This window comes from Stegostoma tigrinum, chromosome 34, assembly GCF_030684315.1.
Source record: "Stegostoma tigrinum isolate sSteTig4 chromosome 34, sSteTig4.hap1, whole genome shotgun sequence".
NCBI classification, from domain to species: domain Eukaryota; kingdom Metazoa; phylum Chordata; class Chondrichthyes; order Orectolobiformes; family Stegostomatidae; genus Stegostoma; species Stegostoma tigrinum.
In genome coordinates this window covers 6229852-6256608 of record NC_081387.1, presented here as the reverse complement: position 1 = coordinate 6256608, position 26757 = coordinate 6229852, and the positions used below count along the sequence as shown (strand labels likewise).

At 43.7% G+C, this 26757-nt stretch overlaps 1 protein-coding gene across 3 annotated transcripts in view; it reads left to right on the top strand.

The window, feature by feature from the left end:
• Positions 1–17780, top strand: part of LOC132206188 (class I histocompatibility antigen, F10 alpha chain-like) — a 38240-nt gene extending 20460 nt beyond the window's left edge. The window contains exons 3-7 of one of the 3 annotated variants that reach the window (XR_009442907.1): positions 4828–5103; positions 5309–5575; positions 11342–11446; positions 13201–13288; positions 14626–17780. Coding sequence is in view for 2 of the 3 variants with exons in the window: in XM_059639394.1 (XP_059495377.1) it covers positions 4828–5103; positions 5309–5575; positions 11342–11446; positions 14626–14642 (665 nt within the window). In the remaining variant the exon portion in view is untranslated. The remainder of the gene's footprint in view (positions 1–4827; positions 5104–5308; positions 5576–11341; positions 11447–13200; positions 13289–14625) is intronic. The other 2 variants (XM_059639394.1, XM_059639393.1) reach the window with 2 other exon arrangements.
• The last annotated feature ends 8977 nt before the right edge of the window (positions 17781–26757 follow it).

Below are 26757 nucleotides of genomic sequence, written 5' to 3'. Positions count from 1 at the left end.
GGGGGGCGCCTCCTAGTGGCTGATGTTACCTACAGGAACACTCCCCTGAGGCTGATCAATGTGTAAACCCCAGCGGTACGGAGTAAATGGTTGGCTGTCCTGCAGTGGCTTCCACCCCTGCTGGCTACGTCCAGGCCGGCCATCCTAGGCGGAGACTTCAACTGCATCATCGATGCAAATGGAAGATCCGGCGTGGGGACAGCGGGTGGGGGGAGTCAACTGGACGTCACATCCAAATTCCTGATGGGCATGGTGAAGGACGGAGCGCAGCGGAGATACACCTGGTCGCGGCCAGACGGTTCTATCTGCTTAAGGATAGACTTCCTGTTTGTGTCACGGGCGTTCTCGGTCAGGTCCACCGGTGTCAAGCCGGTGTTCTTCTCTGACCACTGCCTCCTGCTGGCCGACTGTCACTTACAGGATGACCAGCAGGCTGGCAAGGGAACGTGGAAGCTCAACACGACTCTGTTGACCCCAGAGAACAACGAGGAGCCCAAGAGGGAGTACGTTGATTGGAGAACCGTGAAACCCCTCTTTGAGTCTCCGGGCGACTGGTGGGAGACAGTGAAGGAGAACATCAAGAGGTTCTTTGTCCTCAAGGGTGTTTGGAAGGTGAGAGAGCGGTGGGGAAAGCTGTCGCGACTCCAGAAAAGGATGCAGAACCTGCTCCTTCTGCAGTCGATGGGGGTCGATGTCACGGAGGACCTCTGCGAGGTGAGGGGCCAGCAAGCCTCGCTCTTCGCCGCGGAGGCCTCCAGGATAATCTTCTGGTCCAGGGTCCGCTCCGTGGAGCAGGACGAGACGTGCTCGCGTTTCTTCTTTCAGAAGATGCACAAAGAGAGCTCTGTGCTTAGCTGGCTGAAGGAGGATGACGGCTCGGTGACATCGTCTCGGCCGGACATTTTGAGGATCAGCAGATGCTTCTATGCTGGACTGTACAACGCGAAGCCCAGGGACAGCACGGCCTCTGAGTCGTCCCTGTCGTCTATCACGGAGCTCTTAGATGACAGCACAAGGGAGTGGCTGGACCGGCCGATATCCCTGGATGAGCTGACCAGAGCCCTCAAGTCCTTGGAGACGAATAAGACTCCTGGGAGTGACGGCTTACTGGTCGAGCTGTATTCTGCACTCTGGGACCTGGTCGGCCAGGACCTGCTGGAGGTGTACGATAGTGCGCTTTGGGCAGGGGCAATGTCCAAGTCCATGAGGAAGGGCATCATCACCCTCATTTACAAGAGGAAGGGGGAGGGGGAAGAAATTAAGAATTGGCGTCCCACTTCACTTTTGAATGTGGACGACAAAATCCTGACCAAGGTCAGAGCCAACCAGGTCAGGTCTGTCCTGGAGTCGGTGATTCACCCTGACCAAACCTGTGCTGTGCCGGGCAGGAAGATCACTGAGAGCCTCGCGCTCATCAGGGATACAATCGCCTACGTACAGGACAGGCGGGTGGACACCTGCCTCGTCAGCCTAGACCAGGAGAAGGCCTTCGACAGGGTCTCTCATGCTTACATGAGGGACGTCATCTCCAAATTGGGATTCGGGGAGGGCATCCACAATTGGATCCAGCTGGTCTACACCAACGTCGTTAGCGCAGTCTCGATCAATGGGTGGGAATCGGACAGTTTTCCCGTCAGATCTGGAGTCAGGCAGGGCTGCCCGCTCTCTCCTGACTTGTTCGTGTGCTGTATGGAGCCCTTCGCCACATCCATCAGGAAGGACGTGAGCCTGAAGGGCGTGACTATCCCACGCAGCGGAGGCCTGCAGGTCAAGACCTCCCTGTACATGGACAACGTCGCCGTCTTCTGCACTGATCGTCGGTCGGTGAGTAGGCTGTTGGACATCTGCGGCCAGTTTGAACTGGCCTCGGGTGCCAAAGTCAATAGGGGTAAGAGCGAGGCCATGTTCTTCGCGAACAGGGACGACCGCTCCTTCATCCCCTTCACCGTCAGGACAGACTACCTGAAGGTGCTGGGTGTTTGGTTCGGTGAAGCTGGGGCATGCACTAAGATGTGGGAGGAGGGTATCACCAAACTGAAGCAGAAGCTGGGCAGTTGTCGCTCCGGTCCCTCTCCATCGTGGGTAAGAACCTGGTTGTCAGGTGCGATGGGCCTTTCGGTACTGTTGTATGTGGCGCAGGCCTGGCCTATTCCCTGGACCTGCTCCGCTGCGGTCACCCAGGCCATCTTCCACTTCATTTGGGGGTCGAGGATGGACCGGGTCCACAGGGACACCATGTACAAAGACCTGGAAAATGGGGGGAAGGATGTACCGAATGCCACCCTCGCCCTGTTGGCTACCTTTGTGTGCGGCTGCATCAAGCTGTGCGTAGATCCTCAGTACGCAAACACCAAGTGTCACTACTTACTGAGGTTCTACCTGTCCCCGGTGTTGCGAAGGATGGGCCTGGCCTCGTTGCCGCGGAACGCTCTGAGTAGTTGGACCGTCCCGTACCACCTGTCCTTCGTGGAGAAATTTTTGAAAGGAAACACCTTTGACCACAAGGCCGTCAGGCAGTGGTCAGCACATAGTATCCTTGAGACCCTTTGGGACAAGGAGAGGGTGGATCCCGTCGTATGGTTCCCCACGCAGACTGCCAAGGTTGTTTGGCAGAATGCCTCATCGCCAGAACTTTCAAACAAGCTCAAGGACATTGCTTGGCTGGCGGTGAGAGGGGCTCTGCCAATGAGATCCTTTATGCATGCCCGGAAACTCTGCGCCACCACACGCTGCCCTCGAGGCGGCTGCAGGGGGGGGGACGAGACTGTCGATCACCTCCTTCTGGAGTGTGCCTATGCGCAGGAGGTCTGGAGGGGGATGCAGTGGTATTTGTCAAGGTTCGTCCCGAGCAGCTCCGTGACGTGGGACTCCGTGCTGTACTGGCTGTTTCCCGGGACGCACACCGAGACCAACATCAACTGCGCCTGGAGGACCATCAATGCGGTGAAAGACTCTCTTTGGTCTGCCCGCAACTTGCTGGTCTTCCAGCTGAAAGAACTGACCCCGACCGAGTGTTGCAGACTGGCGCACTCCAAGGTCCAGGACTACGTGCTGAGGGACGCGCTAAAGCTTGGGGCAGCCGCCGCCAAGGCGTGGTGGGGAAAGACCACCGTATGAAACCCCTCGTCCAGAAAAGGGAAAAGAATCCTATCTGGTAACTGGGCCCAGCTGGCGCCTTCCCCAATTGGTCAGGGGGCCAACGGGGACTGTGCGGGAGACGACTGCCAGGGTAATTTTTTCTTTGTTTTTGTTTCTTTTTCTCTGTTTTGTTTTTTTCCTTTAGTTGGTGTACGTACCCCCGGGTAACCCGGAGCGGCCTGCATGACTGGGTAGGTGCAGAAATGTTTTATTATTTTGTACATCTATGAATAAAGTATATTTTTTCAAATAAAAAAGATGACGAAACGTCTGAAAACTAACCTTCCCGCTCAGCGAGCAAACTCACATCCAACAAAATGAATTTGATTCAATAGTCAAACGAAGAAAATTGAAAATTTTTGCAAGAAGGTGCAGTTGGTCATGTGAATAGAGGAGCCAGGAGCTTGAACACCTGTCCTAGCACCTCCGTCTTCTTTGTTGAGACTTCATAGTGATTGATTACTCCCAAATGGCTTCCTGGGCCATTTCAGAGGGCTGTTGAGGGTCAACCACATTACTGTGGGTCTGGAGTCACGTGTAGGCCAGACCAGGTGGTGAGAGTTTTATCTCCTTCCCTGAAAATGTTAGTGAACAGGTGGGTTTTTCATGAATTGACAGTGACTTCCTGATATTTTGGTTGAATTCAAACTCAAACATCTGCCTTGCATACCCAGAACATTAGCTGCACTTGTGGATTAATAGTCTAAAGAAACTATCACTCCTCCTCCTCACATTTGCAACTCAAACTGTCGCTGAATAGGGTGCATGGCTGTCTGATTGTGCTCACTGATTTTTCAACTTAGTTCAATTGGAACTTAGCTACCAGGAGACTTTTTAATTTTAACATCGGGGAAATATGGACAGCAGATTGCAGCATTACACCTGAAACAATAAATGGATATATGGGACTCTGGCCTAAAGAAAACCTCAGATGCTCTTTTATAATCCTGCAAGTGGTTTGAGAAACTAAGCAAGAATACTTGCTGCAGAGGAGTGATCGAATTGGAAGGAGGCACTGTATTGTAGTTGTGAAGTCAAATGTATTTTCACAGAAATAGATGAATTCAAATGTTTAATAAAATTAGATAAAATCAGAGACTGGGTATTTCCCAGGGTCAGCTGATTATTAATAAGGGACATGCCTGACACTTGAGAGTACCAGTGAAAATCTGGATTATTTTAAGAAAATTCTCCCAAGTATCAATTGTATGATTACCAAAACTATTGTTGCAACACTATTAAGAACTGAACATAATGCATGCATTCATTTAGCAGAGGAAAATCACTGCAGACAGCAGTTTTGAGCCCAACTATGCAATGTAATACATGGAGGAAACCATTGAACCAGTCCTGCTCCTCCATCAATGAGATTATGAATGAGCTGGTTGTGGCTTTAACTGCACTTGTCTTTCAAGTGCTACATCCACCCCCATCCTCGAATTCCATCTCAAACCCCCGCTCCCACCTCCCTGCATCTCCTGCCTTTCCGTACCCTTGGGCTGTCTGTGATGGCAACTGTTAAAGCTCTCGCTGTTGTGCTGTACTTCTATCATCCTGTGTAATAATGCTTGTACACTTGTTTAATGTACTGCTGGATATGAAGGATCAAATGATAAACCAAAATTGTCAGATTTGTTTTGATCAGATGCAATGAATATTTAAGGGCTCATTGACTGAATTAATGTTTAGGTACCCATTACCTGCAAGGACTGTTTGGCTGTGAGCTGCATGATGCCGATCCGAATGAAGGGATTTTGAAGTTTGCGTTTGATGGCAGATACATCCTCAGTTTTGATAAAGATACATTGGTGTGGATTATACATGATAAGTTTGCAAAAGAATTCAAAGAGAAATGGGATAAGGAAACAAAGATGAACCATTATTTCAAGAGCCTGTTAGAAAATGACTGTCCAGATCTATGGAAGACGTACTATTCAATTGGAAATGCCTCTTTAAGCAGAAAAAGTAAGTCAATAAAAATATGATTGTAGATTTGCTTGTTGGTGTGCAAGGCATTGGCTTACATGCGAGAACTGTAAACACATACATTTTAACTAGTGGCTAATTCAGTTTTAGAAAAGGAGGAAAAGCGAAATGTAATTTCCTTGACTCCAATAATGCACTGTGTGATTTGTGTGGATGTTGAAATAATTATCTTTCTTTCATACAGCTCCCCCTGAGGTCTCCATTATTGCCAAGAGTGGCAGCCACTCTTTTCTACAATGCATTGTGATTGGATTTTACCCACAGCCCATCAACGTGACCTGGTTGAAGAATGGAAAACCTGCTCATGAGACAAACTCTACTGGGTTATTGCCCAATGAAGATGGGACATTCCAACTAAAGACAACCCTCCAATTCGACCCATATGATGGCAGCCAATATGCCTGTCATATTGAGCACATCAGCTTCCCAGGCGGAAAGACTGTCCTTTGGGGTAAGCACTATTGCTGGATCCTCCTTCAACTAATGATTATTGTGTTGCCCACAGACCCCAAAGCAATCGGATCTCTGAAAGCTGATCAGAGCGCGGTCAACTCTGCTTCTCCTACAAATCTTCAAAATTTTTCATTTAGGCTCTGGTAAGTAACCGTAGAACTTCCTAAACGAAATAAATCCTGACCAACTCCTGTGTTTCTCCCTCATCCCCATTAGTTGTTAGTCTATTCTGGTTGGAAGAATAACAATTCCATATTCTCTGAATCGTGAAATGCAAAGGGATCCAGGTATCCTAGTGCATGAATCACAAAGGATTAGTATGTAGATGCAGTAAGTTATTAGGAAAGCTAACGGAACATTTTCATTTATTGCAAAGGTGATTAAATGCAAAATTGAGGAGGTTGGCCTTTAGTTATTGCAGTTCAGATTACTAAAGGAAGTTGCTCAGAAACTATTAGATGTATTGGTGGTCACCTTCCAAAATTCAATTGACTCTGAAACAGATCCGACAGATGGGAGAGTGTCAAATGTAACCTCATGACTTAAAAAGAGAGGGAAAGAAAGAACAGAATTGGAGACCAATTAAGCTAACATCAGGAGTGGGTAAAATGTTGGAATCTGTTATAAAAAATGAGTAAAGAACATAAAAGCATGAACAGGATTGAAAAAAGGTAGCATGAGTTTATGAAATGCAAATTAGATTTAACAGATCTGCTGGAGTTTTTTGAGGATGTAATTAGTAGAATAGATCAGCAAGCAATCGGGTGTATTTGGATTTTGTGAAAGCTTTTGATAAGAAGTAGGCAAGTTTGTTTAGATTATGAGATGGGGGTAGGGCTAATATTGAGCCATAGAGCTGCAAAGCGCAGAAGCAGATCCTTTGGTCCGTCTCGTCCATGCCAACCAAGTATTCTAAATTAATCCATTTGCCAGAAATTGGCCGATCTCCCTCTCAAACCCTTCCTATTCGGGTACCCATATAGATGCCTCTCTAAATGTTGTAATCATACCAGCCTCTGGCAGTTCATTCTATGCACACACAGCCGTCTGTGAAAAGAATTGCCCCTTACATCCCTTTTATATCTTTCCCCCTGCTCATTAAACCTGTGCTGTCAGGTTTTGGAACTCCCCTACACTGGGAAAAGATCCTATACTATTTATACTATCCATGTCCCTTATGATTTTATAAACCTCAAAGGTTACCCTTCAGCCTCTGATATTCAAGTGAAAATAGCCCCAGCCTACCCAGAGCTCAAACCCTCCAACCCCAGCAAGATCCTTGTAAAAGTTTTCTGTGCAGTTTCAAGTTTAGCAGCATCTTTTCTCCAGCAAGGAGACCAGAACTGAATTCAGTATTCTAAGACTGGCCTAACCAATGTCTTGTATGGCCACAACATGACCTCCTAACTCCCATTCTCAATGCTCTGTTCAATAAAGGCACATACCAAATTCTCTCTTCAATACGCTCTCTACTCCTGACTACACCTTCAAGGAAGTATGACTGAGCACCCCAAGGTCTCTTTGTTTGGTAACACTTCGCAGGACACGACCATTTAGTGTGTAATTCCTGCTCTGATTTTCCTTACAAAAAATCGAAAATCCAACATTTATGTCAATTAAATTCCATCGACCACTTCTCAGCACATGGCTCATCTGATCAAGCCCTGTTGTACTCTGAGGTAACCTTCCTCACTGTCCAGCACACCACCAATTTTGGTGTCATCTGAAAATTCACTAACAATTCATCCTAAAATCTCATCCAAATCATTTATATAAATGACAAAAAGCAGTGGCCCCAGCACCAAGTCATTTGGCACACCACATGTCACAGGCCTCCAGTCCAAAATAAAACAGCCATTTACCACCACCTTCTGTCTCCTAGCTTTGAGCCAATTTTGTATCCAAATTTGCGAGCTCTCCCTGAACTCCACATGACCTAACTTTGCTAACCAGTCTCCCAGGCTGAACCTTGTCAAATACCTTGCTGAAGTCCATATGGACTATGTCCAACGCTCCGCCTTCGTCAATCGTCCTTGCTGCATGTTCAAAATACACAATCAAGTTAGTGAGACACGATTGCCCACGCAAAGCCATGTTGACTATCTTTACCCAGTCCTTGCCTTTCCAAATATATATAAATCCTATCCCTCAGAATCCCCTGCTACAGTTTTCCCATGACTGATTTCAGGCTCACCAGTCTATAGCTCCCTGGCTTTTCCTTCCCACCTTTCTTGAGTAATGGTACCACATTAGCCACCATACAACCTTCTGGCACTTCACCTGTGGCAACTGATGATACAAATATCTCAGCAAGGGGCCCAACAATCACTTCCTAGCTTCTCACAAAATTCTGCGATACATTTGATGAGTTCCTGGGGATTTATTCACCTTAATGTGTTTCACCTTCACTGTAATAATGACACTTTCCATGCGATCACATTTGTGTCTCCAAGTTCTTTAGCTTCCATATCTTTCTCCACAGTAAACACTGAAATGAAACAGTTGTTTATTATCTCACCCATCTGCTGCGGTTTCACACATAGACAGTCTTGATATTCTCTAAGGGACCCCATTCTCTCCCTCGTTACTCTTTTGCCCTTAATGTATTTGTGGAATCTCCTTGGATTCTCCTTAACCTTATTGTCAAAGCTATCTCATATCTCCCTTTTTCCCTCCTGATTTCCCCCTTGAGTATACTCCTACTGCCCTTATACTCATCAAGGGATTCATTTGCTCCTTGCTGTCAAAACTAACCATATTCCTCTTTTTCTTGACCAGAGTATTAATTTCCCTAGTCATCCACCATTCCCTGCACCCACCAGCCCTGCTCTTCACATTAACAGAAACATTCTGACTGTGAACTTTCATTACCTCAGTTTGGAAGGCTTCCCCCTTTCCACCTGCCCTTTCACCTGAGAATAACCTCGCCCGGTCAGCTTTTGAAAGTTCTTGCCGAACACCATCATAATTGGCCTTATTCCAAATTGGCAATGATTAAGAATTAGTTGATAGAAAGGAAACACAGTGTGAAAAAATGGGTCTTGTTTGCTGAATAGAAGACATTGATTCACATAGTGTAGCAAGGCTCGGTATCCAGCCTCAGTTATTCACTATATATTAAAGATCTGGATGAGCGAAATGAATGCGTCATTTCCAAGTTTGTTGCCAATGCAAAATTGGATGGGATTGTGAGTTGTGAGGAAGATGCAAAGAGACGTCAAGGTGATTTAGACAAGTTGAGTGAACAAACACATGGCTGATGGATAAATGTGAAGTTTTACACTTCGGTGTGAAAAACCGAAAGAAAAGTAATACTTAAATGGTATATTGGGAAGAGTGGATGTAAGAGAGGATTTGGGTGTCTGACACAGCTGTCAATGATAATAGGCAGGTGCAAGAGGCAATTCAGAAAGCAAATGCTTCGTTGCAACAGGATTTGATTTCAGAAGTTGTGACGTTCTGTTGCAATTATGATGTGGAGATGCCAGTGTTGGACTGGGATGGACAAGGTCAGAAATCACATGACACCAGGTGAAAGTCCAACAGGTTTACTTGAAAACATTTCCAAATAAATCTGTTGGACTATAGCCCACTACAGTTATACACGGCATTGGTGAGGCCAAACCTGGGCTTTGCCTGCAATTTTGGTCTCCCTAACTATGAAAGGATATATTTGCCATAGAGAGAATGCAGTGGAAATTTACTCAGCTGATATTGGGGAATGACAGGACTGCCATTGATGGTTTGACTAGGCATGTAGAATAAACAATGAGAGGAGATCTTATTGATAACATAAAATTCTAACAGGCCTGAAATGACTGGATTAGGTGAGGATATTTACTCTAGTTGGAGAGTTTCAAACCAAAGGACACAATCTGAGGATAAAGGGTACATCATTTTGGACTGATTTGAGGAAACATTTCTTCACTCAAGGGGACCTGAACCTGTGGAACCCTCCATTACAAAAGGCTGTGGAGAGCAGTCACTGAATATACTCAATAAAGAAAGAGAGGCATTTTTAGAATTCGAAAGTATCAAGGGGTTTGGGAAGAAAGCAGGAATCTGGCAGAGAAACAGGCATCTTCACATTTCAGAGTGGAACATGCTGAAAGAGTTCAATGACATATTCCTGCACATAGTGTGTAGTATCCAGGCCACAGGAGAAATCACACTTTGGAAACTGCACTTTTACTGGTCATGTTATTTATGGAAGGATGTAAATGGATTGGTGACAGTTGAAATAAGATTTCCCTGACCAACACCTGGAATAAGTCCAAATAAATGCAAAATACCGTGGATGCTTCAAATCCTAATATTTATATTTTAACTGCTGGAGAAACTCAGCAGTTCTACCGGAATCTGTGGAAAGAGTAAGAATGTTAACATTGAGTCTAGTGGCTCTTCCTTAGAACCAAATTGATTGTTTTTGTGCATGTTGATAAAAGTGGGCATAGAGAAAAGTTGAACAGATGGTAAAGGGTGATTGTATCAAAAGACAAGGTGAGTGCTTATGGTAGTAAAGGAGTGATTGAAGTGCGATATAGACATTGGATAGGAGAAAATAATTTGCACCTCTGAGTCACATCCAGCAAGACACAAACAGGGGACATGTGGTTGGGTGATGTGATCAAAATGAAGGACAGTGTTTATGCTCTGAAGTTATTGAACTCAATTTGAATCCTGAATGCCGTAAAATGCCTGAGTGTAGAATAAAATGCTGCCCCTCCAGCTCACATTGAGCTTCAATGGAACAAAGCAGGCCTCTCATTGAAATGTTATCTTGGGAGCAAGATCATTTATTGATTTGACTGATTTCTCCACCAATGCTGTGACATTAGAGGAGTCTCTTTAACATGTCTGGAAATAAATGGAGTGTCTCATTGAGATCAGTTGAACAGAGTCGTCTCGTATCTTCTGCACGTTAAAAGAGTAAGTGATGATGTGATTGCAACATATAAGGTCCTATCAGATCATGATAAGTTTGATTTGGAGCATATGTTCCCTTTTCTGAGGAATTGAGATCTAGAGCTCACTGTTTTGGAAAATAAGACATCAACAATTTAACATGAGGTAAATTTATTTTTCTCTTGGACGGTCACAAGTGTTTGGTATTCTCTTCCTGAAAAGGTAGTGGAACAGAGTCCTTGAATATTTTTACGGCAGGGATGGTTAGATTCTTGTTCAGCCAGGGACAGAAAAGTTATCATACTGAGCCATTGTGCTGATTTCTCATTGCAGTCAGATAAGCTATGATCTTGTTCAGCAGTGGAGAACGTTCAAATGACTGGCATACTGCTGCACCTTCTTGATAGGTTCTGATTCAACAAGCAGATTGTGTCATCTGTTGACCTTCTCTCATGCAGTGCGAACATTTCAGAGTTTGCAGATGTGCCCATTGCACAGAGAAGTGCGTGTCATTCATTTGAATCATTTGAGTTGAGAAGCTTTTTTTGGCCGATAAAATTGTACCTCCTCCTCCATTTCTGTGTCCCTTCATTTGTTGCTTCCCCTCTTTTTGTTTCTTTTTCCTTTTCTGGCCTTATCCTCCCCATCTTCTTCTTTTAATTTCTACCCTCAGACTTATTCTCCCTTCCCCCTCCCTTGTTTCTAAGTACAGTAATAAATTGTGTACTTCATGTCATGGGAATAGAAATCATATTAAACATTCCCATTACTTGAGCAATGTTATGACTATATGATTATGTATGTCATTGACCTTCCATTCAAAATTTTAAAATCAAAAGTGCTGTATAATATTTTTCAGAAGGAAAAGTGAAGAACAGCAAAAATGTGGGGCTGATTGTCTTGGGTGTACTGGTGTCACTGGCAATTATTCTTATCATATTTATATGGTGGAAGAGACAAAGAGGTAGGCAAGTTTTTCTTTAATGTATCACAGAGTAACTTTGCAAAAAATATTTTCTCACCCATGTGCATGATTATGCTTGATTTTACAACATTCAGAAATGGTAGTGACGGTGGCTCAGTAGGTAGCACTGCTGCCTCACAACACCAGGGGCCAAGGTTCAATTCTATCCTCTAGCAACTCTCTGTATGGAGTTTGCACATTCTCCCTGCGTCTGTGTGAGTTTCCTCTGGGTGCTCTGGTTTCCTCCCAGTGTCCAAAGGTGTGCAGGCGCGGTGGATTGGGCATGCTAAATTGCCCATATTGTTCAGGGAAGTGTAGATTAGAGGGATGGGTTTGGGTGGGATGCTTGAGTTCACTGTGGACTTGTTGTGCTGAATGGCCTGTTTCCACACTGTAGGGATTCTGTGATCTATGAATTGGCTTTTGGTTTCTATTGCATAATAACTGCTGTTTTCTCAAGGAAAGATTTTCTCACGAAAGTTTGTTTCACCAAAAATAAAACAATAACGTTCAAAGTAATGGTAGACCGTATCAAAAAAGACTTGATACAAAGTAAGTTAGAACACCATAGGAAGCTTGTTCTGAGTCATCTTCAGTTATTCAAGGTAACATATAATGGACATGAAGGTTTTGGTGAATGCGAACAATTGACAGATGGAATTTAATGCTGAGAAGTGTGAAGTTATATATTTTGGTACTAAGAATGAGAAACGATAGTAAAACAAAGGCAGAATTCTAGAAAGGGCAAGGGTAAACAGGAAACCTGGGATATATGTGCACCAACATTTGAATGTTATTGTGTGGGCTGGAAAAGGTGTTAGAAAAAGATGAGCACTATTGTGCACTAGAAACTGAAGTGCAGAACAAATAAACAAGGAATTTGTGAGGGAATTTTATAAAGATGCAGATTTGGTTTCAAGACAGAATTGTGTCCTGTTGCACCCACCTTTGTTCTTCTTGGAGGAAAACTTCACAGGGGCCACAGAAAGGTTTGTGAGAATGTTTCTAGCAATGAGTGAGTTCTCTTATGTTACCTGAAAAACAAAACAGGAATGTTCTACTTGGAAGTGTCTATACAGAGAAGTAACTGGATAGCAGTGATTGAAATAATGCTATGCCTAGACAGATACTGAAAGGAAGAAACTGCTCCAATGGTGGATGGGCTGTAAATCGATGATCACTATTATGAGGCTAATTAATGGCAAAATAGCCAACAACAATATGAGGATACCTTTCCACTTCAGCTAACAGAGCAGTGTGAGACAGATTCCTTTGTGACTTTCAAAAGGCCTGTGGATATACGGCTTCAGAGAAAACATTACCAAGAAAGGACAGGAGTGTATGACGAGTTGAGTTCCCCTCAGATGGCCAGCCTCCTTAAGTGCTGTGACCGTTTAATTATTCCATAAACCTATATCACTGTCACCTAAATTTCAAGATTGCAGTCTGAGCGAGTGAAACATCTGCCAGAGGCTTATCTCTGACACATGAGGACATCAATCTGTACTGGTGAATAAATCTGACTTGTAAACTGAGCTGCTCAACCCATAATTCTGCCCATTGTGACAATACTTTGATCTTGGAATGGAGCCGAGGTTCGGGTCACTGAACCCTGAACGCTGACCTAGCTTCAAATCAACAATGTCCACCAGTGATCATCAAGCCTCCAAGTAAGATTGAAATGAATCAATTGTATTCTGGGTGTATGCCAGTGTCTGATTTGAATATTCTTTCTTCTGGCTTTTGCTGTTCAGTTTGAATAACTTCAGCATGGCATAAACAGCCCCACAAAAGCAGGACATTGTCAGCTGCTAACAGCTAAAGTGTACAATCTTGTATAAGGTATGTATTAAGATATCTCTGATACAGCTGCATTTGTCGTTCACACAGCAAGCGGGATTGTATGTGTTTCGTGATCAATGTACAATATCATGAAATGGAATATAATAACATGGAATTGGACCATAGATATAAAAAAAGGTTTAAAATTTGTTGGACATTACAAATTCATAGTCATACAGCATGGAAACAGGCCCTTCTGGCCCAACTTATCCATGCTGACCAGCTTTCCCAAACTGAACTAGCCCCGTTTGCCTGTGTTTGGCCCATATCTCTCAAAATCTTTCCTATCCATGTACCTGTTTAAATGTCATTTTAATTGTAACCACATTTACCATTTCCTTTGGCAGCTTGTTCAACATACGAATCACCCTCTGTGCAGAACAGGTTGTGCGTCAGAACCTTTTAAATCTCTCGCCCTCTCAACTTAAACCTATGTCCTCTAGTTTTAGACTCCCCTACCCTGGGGTAAAAGGCCTTTTGCTAATTACCTTATCAGTGTTCCTCATGATTTTATAAACCTCTATAAGGTCACACCTCTCTCTCGGGGGGGAAAAATGTCCCAGCCTATTTGAACCTCCCATCACCATTAAATGTTCCAGTCTCAGTTATATCCTTGAAAATCATTTTTTGCATTTGAAAGCGTGAACCACTTTGATCTACTTTGTCAACACCGTATTCTTGGCAACTTGGTGATTCCCATGGAGTCACTGCTCTTGGCCTCTGCTCTGAGGAGCCACAGTAAATTTGTATTCTGATTTCTTCAGACCTCAGGCCAGGGGATTCCTACAGGATTGACTGGATGGCCATGAGTTGCATCCCTCTGCTTCATACTCCCTCAGCTTTTAACTTCTCAGCCCAAGAGCTACCGCCAGCGTACTCTCGTGTTGCAGAGTTGCCTGGGGCAGTCTTCTCCCCACCGAGAATTTTTCTATGAATGCATTTCCCTGCAATAATTACAATACTGGACTCTCTTTACTGGAATTCAAAGACATCACTGGTAGGAAGTGACAGGTTGTAGTCAAATATTCACAAATGATGTATCATTCAAATTACTTTTAAGCAGTGTTTGCAGTTTTTGATCTCCGATGTCCTGTCAATGACTGTGACTGGCTCACTCTCCCAAAGATGCATGAGACCAAATAAGAATATGAAAGTTGTGAAAATGTAACTTTGGCGGATGTTGAGGTGTTGGGAAATGGTCTTATAAAAATCGCACTCTTGTTACTAAGGTGTGGGGAACCACTGTGAAAAGAGAATGAATACATTGTCTCATTAACTACACTATGCTCCTCATTGTTTTTTTCTGGATTTTCTAACATTTATTTTCCGTTCTCTAGGTTACAATGTTATTTAACCAGGGCCTGAGATGGTGAAATGCTTGAGGTGAATTGGCAGCAAAGACAGACTGAAATTAATAATTTCTTTGTAACTGTAGCTGTTTTAATTGCATAATCATTGAACATGTTTTTTCTAATAATTTTACTAAAACATTAATTATTTGCTCAACTTTGGAATGAGTAATGCCATGTTTGATCTATAATTGCATAAACTGATTCTATATATTACATAATGGCAGCAATGAATTCAAAAGCATGTGCGGTCAATATTATTCCTACATCCCAGAGATGTACTGGATGTTGGCCTCAGGTTGAGGACCTGCACTTGTCGGATTAGGTAATGGGTATAGAAGTTCTGTTCAACCAGTGGGTGCACAACTGAGCATCACAAACTTTATCAAAAGTTACTACTCACCTATTGTATCCATGCAACATTGGCGAGGAAAACCCAACGATGATACTTCCCTCTATAAGTGAAGAGATTGATGTTGATGTAGCATGTCTGCTGTTAACAGGATCATTCTAAATGGGAATAAAACTAAAAGACCTGGTCCAACTGGTGTGTAATCTTTACCTGTCAGCATTAAGTGAAGTGCATCTCCAGAAAATCGCACAAACTGTAAAGGTATTTTCAGAATATTTTAGAGGGAAGTTTTAACAGTGGCAAGAGATGACTGCAAACCTTTGGTACGTGGATTTTGCCTCTGTCAGAGACTTCTGTTACACCTTACAAAAGCAATTAATCTCCACACATAGTAGAAAAAGTACCGTACCACATTAGACCTTATTAACTCCCATCACGTATCCCACTCAATGTTAATTTTCATTGAACTCTGGAAAAAAATGCTATTTGCAGCATTTAACAGGTTTTATCTACTCACACCTATTTTGCGCAGCTATTGTGGGAGCTATTCATTTAGAGGTCAGAACACAAAAATTGGGCTTTAATGGGTCCTGACCTAAGATAGTGACCAGACTCAATGGACACTTGAGTAGATTTTTTAACTGCTCTCTGAATTTCATCTGGGAAACTGCATAAATAATGATGTTTGTGCAGGAACTCAAGTGTTGCAGCATGTATCCTGTTTGCTCCATAATGGTCAAAGGATTACTGTAATCTGGGTGGAAGTATTCAACATCCATAATTTGTACACATATATAATGAGTAAATGTGACTATCCACAGCAGTATGAAGCTACCAGATATGGCCAGTCGTAAAATGATGGATTTCCTTCGGTTTTCCATTTCAGGGTCTTTGTCACTACCCCAGAGACCCTTCCTGATCCTGCTTGTCAGTAGAATATGCCTGATGGTCAGGCCATTGAATATAAGGATCAAGAGAAAAGGAATAAAAGGCATGAAAGCTATCTCAATCCATAAGAATGTAACCCACAGAGGAACAGTGTAGAAGCTTAATTTTATATTGCAGAACCATGATATATTATCAATTATTATGCGAGGTTCAAACATAAAGTAATTTGATATGTTTCCCAGGATGCTCAGCACCCATATCATGGTGACAACTATTGCGGCAGTCTTTTCAGTGCAATATTGTGTTCTTGCTTTTTGGCAACAAATAGCAACAAATCTGTCAAAGGTGAAAGCTACAGTCAACCAGACAGAGCATTCAATAAAAGCAAAAATTGGGAAGAAATTCAGACTGCACATGGGTATAGTCCAAGGAGGAATCTGGGAAATAAAATTCATTCATCTCATAGAGAACCACATCAAATAGGAGGACCAGTAGATCTGCTGCTGCCACGAATACCAGATAAATTATGATGCATTTAGAGAGGCCACATTTTCCATGGGAGAGAATCAAAATTGTTACCAAACTAGCTGTATATGGAGAAGAAATGAAATAGATCGGTACAGTAGATTAAAAAGAAATTTGAGCAAAAGAAATGACAATGATCAATGCTTTCTTTTTGCCCTCATCCAAATAATTTTAATAATTCTGAGGATGCATATCAGCAAAATATAATTTATTGTCAAAACGAATCAAGCAACAAATTAGAGACCTAAGCACCAATTTCAGAACACCTCATTAAAGTTTCTAATTTGTTGTTCATACAACTTTAGAGGCAAGCAATGAAGTTAGGGATTTATTGCAGCACATTTACAGATTTAGTGCATCATTTACAATTTTCTCAATGTTACCATAAACAGCACAAAATAATTTCTCTGTTCCTTGTGAAAACTAGCATTCATAGAATCATGGTCACTTATGGCACAGATGGAGTTCATTCAGCTCTTCATGGAACAATCTATTAATTCCTGTTCTGCTGCTCAGTCTTAGTATGCCTGTGAGGTTGTTTAATTCAACTGTCTATTCAATCTTCTCTAGAAAGCATTGATTATTTCTACCGCCATCCCATCAGAGAATTACAAATCACTACCTTAGAAAAAACTCTATTTCTTGTCTAAGATCCTAAATCTGTGTCCATTAGTGCTTATCAATTCATGGCAAGAGTTTTTGCTTGTTTTTCTTTTTCCAATTAATCATAACAGAATTTTCGAATCACAGTTACTTTGCCACAGAAGGGCAACTTCCCACCCATTTTATGGGCTGTTGAGTGAATTTGTGACATCTGCTATTTGTCTTCCCATCTGCCAGTTCCCTCCGAATTGTGGTATCACATCTATATCATCTCACTTTTTTTTTAGCTCAAAGTATATTGCCAGAAACTCTTTTACATTGACTTCCATAGACAACTTATCAATGGGTTCTATTGCCTGTACCCTGTTCCAGGCAATTCTCAACATTCTCACTGTTTGCTCCTCCTACATGTTGCGATCATTGCAAAATTTCAAACTTTTCCTCCAGGTCAAAGGTTTAAGTCAACAAGATATAACGGAAAATGCTTCAAAATTTGCAATCAATCTGTTTTCTTCTAATCTACCCCTAAAATCAAACAAGAACTATAATTTTGGTGAAAGATATGCTCGATGGTGCTGTAATACCAGTGTGGACAGGATTAAAATTTTCTTAATAGCATGTTAAAAATTCATGATTACCAGGTGGATCAGTCAATAAGTGTTTCTCCAGAACTGCAGTTTCATTTTCGGTCAAGCTACACATACCATCACAATTTTACGTTCATGCAGATGACTATTGTGGGAAATAAGTGGTAGAGTGTAGTGTCTCTGAATGAGCAACTGGAAACCTATGCAAAAATTCTATGGACATGAGCTTTAATCACATCATGGCAGATGGAAAAATTTTAATTCAATAAAAAACTATGTTAATGTAACCACTGTCAATTGGTGTACGCAGATGACTTTTGTCATGCAGTTAACCTTACATGATCTGGCATACATGTAATTCCAGACCTATAGCAATTTGGTCAATACTTAACTACCCTAACTTAGGAATGGACCATAACTGTTGCCACATGTCAGCAACGCATACATGCAGTGTGAGAAATAATGGGAACTGCAGATGCTGGAGAATCCAAGATAACAAAGTGTGGAGCTGGATGAACACAGCAGGCCAAGCAGGATCTTAGCAGCACAAAAGCTGATGTTTTGGGCCTAGACCCTTCATCAGAAAAGCATATCTGATTAAAGGTCTAGGCCCAAAACGTCAGCTTTTGTGCTCCTGAGATGCTGCTTGGCCTGCTGTGTTCCTCCAGCTCCACACTTTGTTATCTAGGATGCTCCAGCATCTGCAGTTCCCATTATCTCTGATACAATTTTAACCCCACTGCAAAGCCTCTTCCAGGGATGCCTAACCTGAAGAAGTTACCCTCCTCCCTCTGGACAAACTTCTCACACATGCAGTGAACTAGTTTCTAAAAAGGAGAACAGTGATAGCTCTGGCAACTGGTGCAATCAGTAAAGTTTATCTTCATGGGTTAAATCTGAGAAGTGTCCTCTCCTTTGGGCAATGGTGCAAATTGAGGTATATGGGTATAACTGTCCACAGAATGGCAATCCTGAGACATTTATTTCAATTCTGGTCTTGGTGATGCCCGTCTCCAGTCCATGGGCAGAATTCATGAAGTGCTGGAATACTCTCCACTTCCATGAATGAAGGGAGCTCAAACACAACTCAGGAGGCTGGACACCGACCAGATTAAAGTCATTCATTTGAATGGAATCCCATGTGCCACTTTCAACATCCACTTCCTTCATCACATAGGTGCAGTGGTAGCAGTTTTCACCATCTGCATGATGCACTGTAGAAACCCATTCAGGCTGAATCCAATCTAACGATTTCTACTGAGTAGAGGGGCAAGAAAAGCAAATGCATGGTACAGCCAGCTTGACAAATTTTCCTCCAAGAGTGTTCCCCACAACTGACATGTAACTCTATAAATTCCTTCGCTGTTTAAGAACCAAAATTGCGAAGCTTGCTTGCTATCAACACTGTGGGTACCCCACACACCAAGGACGGCATTAGTCCAGGGCGGCAGCTCATAACTACCTTCTGCAAGTTAATTAGAGTTCAGCAATTACTGCTGTCCTGGCGAGCAATGCCCACGTCCCATTAAAAAAAATGCAAGCTTTGAGACCAAGGATGATGAATACTGACAAGTTTGCTATTTCACACTATCACTCACTTCCAGCTTTAAAACATCTACCTGCAGCATTTAGCAAACATCTAATTCCATCTGTCACCACAGCCGTACAATTCACAAGGTGATTCCTTGTGACTCAGCTTCATTGTAGAAACATAGAAAATCTGCAGTACAGAGGGAGAAAGACACGGCAGTTTGGCTGGTGACTCCGGAAGTTTGCAGTTACGTTGCTGATTGATTTCATTCCTTTGATGGACTGCAGCTTTTATTAGCAACAATCACTTATTTTGTTTTTGCTCTTCAGAAATTCACTATTGGACTGGACATTTTCCAGTCTGAAAGCTCCAGTGTTGATGTTGTTGGCTTGCTTGTCAAGCTGGCTGGTAATCATTCAGACATTTCATCACCATACGAGGTTACATCATCAGCTTAGCCTCCAATGAAGCGATGTCATTCAAATCTGCTTGGAACTTACATGATCTGGATTGTTAATTTGTGTTGTGTCATTCCTGGTTCTTTTTTGATGGTTTGTATTTAGGGTCTAATTCCCCAAGTTTGTTGATTGCATTATGGGTTGAACACTAGGCCTCTAGGAATTCCCATGTATGTCTGTCGTTGGCTCGAGCTAAGATGGTCATGTTGCCCCAATTTAGTTGATGGCTTTCATTGTCCAAATTCACTGAGAAGAGGGAAATTTTGTTGTACCATTTTGCTGCTAGTTGGTGTTTGCGTATCCTAATGGCCATTTTCCTTTCAGTCTGGCTGATGTAATGTTTGTTGCAGTCATTGCAAGGTACTTTGCAAACTATGTTGGTTTTGCATGTCATGGGTTTGGGGTCTTTAGTCCTTGTTTGTTTGTTGTAGCGTGACTGTGGATTTGTTTACTACCGTGATTTCTAGTGATCACAGGAGTCTCGCTGTCAGTTCTGATCTATTCTTGATATGGCATAGTGTGGTCAATGTGTTGAGGCATACTGTGTCCTTTTGGCATTCTCTATCTAGTAGGCATCTGCAGATGAATTTGTTGGGATATCTGTTGTGACTGAATATCATATATAGGTGATCTTCCTCCATGTGCAGTTCTGGCCTGTTGCATTGTGTTGTGGCTCGTTTAAATAGTATCCTCACAGAATTTTGTTTGCGGATGTTGGGATGATTGCTGTGGAAATTGAGGATTCAGTCAGTGTGGGTTGCCTTCCTATCTACCGTGGTTTGGAACTCCCCATTGGTCATTCATGCTACCCGATGCAGCTACACACTTACCAACAGTGGAGATAGACCAAACACCACAGCTGGTAAGAACAGTCACCCAAACACTGAAGAGACTAAAAAATGCAGGAGAAAAAACCAAGGCGGACTACATGGAAGTGAAACCATAAGGTTTGAACAGTACGCATTTCTATGGTTGATCCAAAGTACACAAACATGTCAAACATTAAGATTGACAAGTCGCCAGGCCCGGATCAGATTTGTCCTCGGCTGCTTTGGGAAGCGAGAAATGCAATTGCTTCGCCACTTGCGAAGATCTTTGCATCCTCGCTCTCCACTGGAGTCGTACCTGAGGACTGGAGAGAGGCAAATGTAATTCCTCTCTTCAAGAAAGGAAATAGGGAAATCCCCGGCAATTATAGACCGGTAAGTCTCACGTCTGTCGTCTGCAAGGTGTTAGAAAGGATTCTGAGGGATAAGATTTATGACCATCTGGAAGAGCATGGCTTGATCAAATACAGTCAACACGGCTTTGTGAGGGGTAGGTCATGCCTTACAAACCTTATCGAGTTTTTTGAGGATGTGACTAGTAAGGTTGATGAGGGTCAAGCTGTGGATGTGGTGTATATGGACTTCAGTAAGGCATTTGATAAGGTTCCCCATGGAAGGCTCATTCAGAAGGTCAGGAGGAATGGGATACAGGGGAACTTAGCTGCTTGGATACAGAATTGGCTGGCCAACAGAAGACAGCGAGTGGTAGTAGAAGGAAAATATTCTGCCTGGAAGTCAGTGGTGAGTGGGGTTCCACAGGGCTCTGTCCTTGGGCCTCTACTGTTTGTAATTTTTATTAATGACTTGGACGAGGGAATTGAAGGATGGGTCAGCAAGTTTGCAGACGACACAAAGGTCGGAGGTGTCGTTGACAGTGTAGAGGGCTGTTGTAGGCTGCAGCGGGACATTGACAGGATGCAGAGATGGGCTGAGAGGTGGCAGATGGAGTTCAACCTGGATAAATGCGAGGTGATGCATTTTGGAAGGTCGAATTTGAAAGCTGAGTACAGGATTAAGGATAGGATTCTTGGCAGCGTGGAGGAACAGAGGGATCTTGGTGTGCAGATACATAGATCCCTTAAAATGGCCACCCAAGTGGACAGGGTTGTTAAGAAAGCATATGGTGTTTTGGCTTTCATTAACAGGGGGATTGAGTTTAAGAGTCGTGAGATCTTGTTGCAGCTCTATAAAACTTTGGTTAGACCGCACTTGGAATACTGCGTCCAGTTCTGGGCGCCCTATTATAGGAAAGATGTGGATGCTTTGGAGAGGGTTCAGAGGAGGTTTACCAGGATGCTGCCTGGACTGGAGGGCTTATCTTATGAAGAGAGGTTGACTGAGCTCGGTCTCTTTTCATTGGAGAAAAGGAGGAGGAGAGGGGACCTAATTGAGGTATACAAGATAATGAGAGGCATAGATAGAGTCGATAGCCAGAGACTATTTCCCAGGGCAGAAATGGCTAGCACGAGGGGTCATAGTTTTAAGCTGGTTGGTGGAAAGTATAGAGGGGATGTCAGAGGCAGGTTCTTTACGCAGAGAGTTGTGAGAGCATGGAATGCGTTGCCAGCAGCAGTTGTGGAAGCAAGGTCATTGGGGTCATTTAAGAGACTGCTGGACATGCATATGGTCACAGAAATTTGAGGGTGCATCCATGAGGATCAATGGTCGGCACAACATTGTGGGCTGAAGGGCCTGTTCTGTGCTGTACTGTTCTATGTTCTATGTTCTATGTTCTAAACCAGATGTGCCTCTCAGACCCATTGTTTCCCACCAGGCAAATCTACACACAAACTGGCCAAGGGCCTGCAACAGAGATTGAAACACCTGATTGACAGATTACCCCACTCCATGCACTTCACGTAGGAATTCCTTAACAAGCTCAAGAACATTAAAATCAATGAAGATAAGATTATGGTATTGTTTGACATCACAGTGCTATCCACATCCATTAAGATACCACTAGCCAAAGAAGCATGTGCCACATTACTGGATTTCGCAGAAAAAATGATTTCAAACAGCTCCATCAGCAAGGACAACATACTCACTTTTCTGGACCTATGCCTCACCACACACTTCATACTTAATGGCCAAATATACAAACAAACCAATGACACACATATGGGGTCACTCAATTCAGGGCTTATTGTAGAGACAGTCATGCAAAGACTGGAACACACTCTCCTCCACCTCGTGCAGCCAAACCTGTGGATCCAAAATGTGGACGATACATTTTTCATCATTAAACGCACCTAGTTAGAAGAAACTCACCATCTCATCAACAACGCTGCCACCGTGATCAAGTTTACAAGAGAAGAGGAAGATAACAATCAACTTCCATTCCTCAATGTCTATTTCTCTATTTCAGTGGCTGGAGTCATCAGAGCATGAGCTGGGGCAGCTGCGAAGGTAAATTTGTGTAGACAATACTTGCCTCATGAATAGTCGGAGCAAAGGCTGAGCAGGAGCAAATGCAGACATGGGGACTGCTGGGTAAATAAACTGATATGTTGGGGCAGTGGCTAAACCCGAAACACTACACGTGTAGTGTCACCCACTCATCCTCCACCTCTAACGAGACAGAATGACTCTGTGTGGAGAGTCAGTAAGGTGATGGCTTTTCTTCTTTTGTTTCCTTTTTTCTTTATTTCTTTTGGCAATTTAGAGCAGAGGGCATGGAAGCTCAGGCATTTGTATGCTCCTCTTGTAGGCTGTGGGAGAAAAGGGTCATTGCAGGTGTCTCCTCTGACTTCACCTGCGAGAAGTGAACCCAACTCCAGCTCCTCACAGACCACGTTAGGGAACTGGAGCTGGAGCTGGATGAACTCCGGACCATTCAGGAGGCTGAGGGGGTGATAGAAAGGAGTTTTAGAGAGGTACTCACAGGATAAGTTACATGAGAAAAGTAGGAGGGTGACCATCAGGAAAGGGAAAGGGAATAGGCAGACAGTGCAGGATACCCCTACAGCCAATCCCCACAATAATAAGTATACCACTTTAGATATGGTTGGGGGGTCAACCTACCAGGGGAATGCCATTGTGGCTAGGTTTCTGGCATGGAGCCTGGCTCTGTGGCTCAGAAGGGAATGGGAGAGAATAGGAGAGTGATAGTGATAGACGATTCAATGGTGAGGGAAACAGACAGGAAATTCTGTGTTCATGAACAAGGCTCCTGGATGGTGTGTTTGCTGGCAGGTGCCAGGGTCAGGGAGGTCTCAGATTGACTCTACAGGGTTTATAAGGGGGAGTGTGAGCAACCAGAAGTCATGGTGCAAAGTGAGTGATGGATGCATGGAATGCATTGCCAGTGGTGGTAGTAGAGGCATATACATTAGGTGCATTTAAGCGACTCTTGGATAGGCACATGGTTGATAATAATATGAAAGGTATGCGGGGTAGCTTGATCTTAGGGTTGGATAATAGGCCGGCACAACACCATGGGCTGAAGTGCCTGCACTGCACTGAACTGTTCCATGTTCTATGATCTATATCGGGGTAGAAAGAATGACCAGAGGTGAGTTCCAAACCACAGTATGCAGGACGGCAACCTACAGTGACCAAATCCTGAATTTCCACAGCAATCACCTCAATATCCACAAACATATTTTGTGTTAGGATAGTATTCAGACAAGCCACAACACACTGCAACACGACAGAACTACACAAGAAGGAGGAAGAGAACATACACGAGGTACTTAATAACAACAGATATTCCAATAAATTCAGCTGCAGGTGCCTACTAGATAGAGAATGCCAAAAGGATACAGCAGGCCCCGAGACACTGGCCACACTACCAGATATCAAGAACATATCAGAACTGACGAGACTCCTACAACCACTTGGAATTACGGGAGCACACAGGCCCACAGACACACTATGACAAACACTCACGAGGACCAAAGGCTCCATACCCATGACATGCAAGACCAACAAAATACTTTGCAATGATTGCAACAAACATTACATTGCCCTGACCGGAAGGAAACTAGCCCTCAAGATACACAACACCAGCGAGCTGTAAAGTGACACCATGAGCTTTCCCTCATCTCAGTGCCCTCTATAAAGGTCTTTAATTTAACTGGGACAACTGAGTTTCCTAGCTCAGGCCAACCACTCACAGCATGGGAATTCCTCCAGGCCTGGTTTTCAACCAGTTATGGAATGGACAAGCATGTGGAATTAGACCCCAGATCCAGGATGCTGTCCCTGGAGCAGAGGACAGGTTCTTATGAGGAAAGGATGTGGAAGCTCGGGCTTTTCTCATTGAAGCGAAGAAGAATGGCTCTTGTGTCTAGGATACGCTGTAGGATAACCAGCCAGTTGGGCGAGCAAATCAACGTCCTCGTCCACAACCGGAAGCTACAAATCTTCGTAAGAGCCTTATACCTCCAATGTTGTGAAGATGAGCAATTTAGAGCAAACCAGGTTCTAGTCACAAGCTTTTGCAAATGAAAATGTGAATCAAATGAAAGCAAAATCAGGCAAGGCATGTAACGACGGAAATCGCTGATCTTACTTTCACGTCCATTGCTAAAATGACTGCAATCTCTTGGAAATAAAATGTAAGTAATTAGGAGGAATAAATCAGAAGCCCTCTTACGTTTAAGATAATACAATGTGAGGCTGGATGAACACAGCAGGCCAAGCAGCATCTCAGGAGCACAAAAGGTGACGTTTCGGGCCTAGACCCTTCATCAGAGAGGGGGATGGGGAGAGGGAACTGGAATAAATAGGGAGAGAGGGGGAGGCGGACCGAAGATGGAGAGTAAAGAAGATAGGTGGAGAGAGTGTAGGTGGGGAGGTAGGGAGGGGATAGGTCAGTCCAGGGAAGACGGACAGGTCAAGGAGGTGGGATGAGGTTAGTAGGTAGCTGGGGGTGCGGCTTGGGGTGGGAGGAAGGGATGGGTGAGAGGAAGAACCGGTTAGGGAGGCAGAGACAGGTTGGACTGGTTTTGGGATGCAGTGGGTGGGGGGGAAGAGCTGGGCTGGTTGTGTGGTGCAGTAGGGGGAGGGGACGAACTGGGCTGATTTAGGGATGCAGTAGGGGAAGGGGAGATTTTGAAACTGGTGAAGTCCACATTGATACCATATGGCTGCAGGGTTCCCAGGCGGAATATGAGTTGCTGTTCCTGCAACCTTCGGGTGGCATCATTGTGGCACTGCAGGAGGCCCATGATGGACATGTCATCTAGAGAATGGGAGGGGGAGTGGAAATGGTTTGCGACTGGGAGGTGCAGTAGTTTGTTGCGAACTGAGCGGAGGTGTTCTGCAAAGCGGTCTCCAAGCCTCCGCTTGGTATCCCCAATGTAGAGGAAGCCACACCGGGTACAGTGGATGCAGTATACGTTTGTTCTCTTTGGTTTTTCTTCGCAATCGGAGGCTTCGACGACTCATCTGCGCTGTTGCGACGACCCCGCTATAAGCTGACCTTTACGAGGGAAACAAGACCCAAGTATCTCTTTTAAACCGAACTTCAACCAGGCCTCGTTCCACAGATCCATTTGAGAAGTCAAATGCTTTGTTGACACACACAACACTCAGCCTGAAAAACTCCTGCTGTTGGTAATTAAGCAGCTCCGACAGTGGCATCCCTCTCTAATTCAAACTTCAATGTTTCACAACAGTCATGTGTGAATGAGCTGTGCTATCCCTCGCTGCCACTACCTCGCTAATAAAGGCTCTAAAAACAAATGTCAAAAGACTCCGAGTTATAGTCGACTGTCATGGGCGGGCTGCAGACTTACTCTTCTCAGTCCAACCTCGCAGCGGAATAGTACCCTGCAAAAAACTGTAAGCCGATATATCGGGAGAACGTAAATTCTGGTAGCTCACAGAAAATTGCACTGAATCTACGTTATTGAGATGTAGTACTTGATTAACGCGTTAACAGTGTATCAAATGCCATTTATACCGAATAATACTTTTATATGATGCCAACATTACACGGATAGAAGCCAGTAGCACAATTAAAGGCAGGCAAAGACAGTCGCTGATGAGGAGTACTTACAAGGAACACCAAACAGTGCAAGCATAGGGTAGTAAATTTTTTCGACCTGTGTAATTATTGAAGGTTCCATTTTCTACAACAACAACGAAGCTTGTTGCAGGAAACTGCGCAGAGCTGATATGTGGTCGATCAAGCTCCTATATATCCAAGAAAGGCCGAGAAAGGTAATCTCACCACGTCATAATTGACACAAGGTACATCTACACGAGTTGGCATATTAGGTACCTATTCCTGGCACGATAGAAACTGGGGAATAATAAAAATCCCACTGGCGATATAAACATCAGACTAAATACAATTAAAAGCCAGATTGACTATATTAGTATGCACTTAGAAGATGAAAAT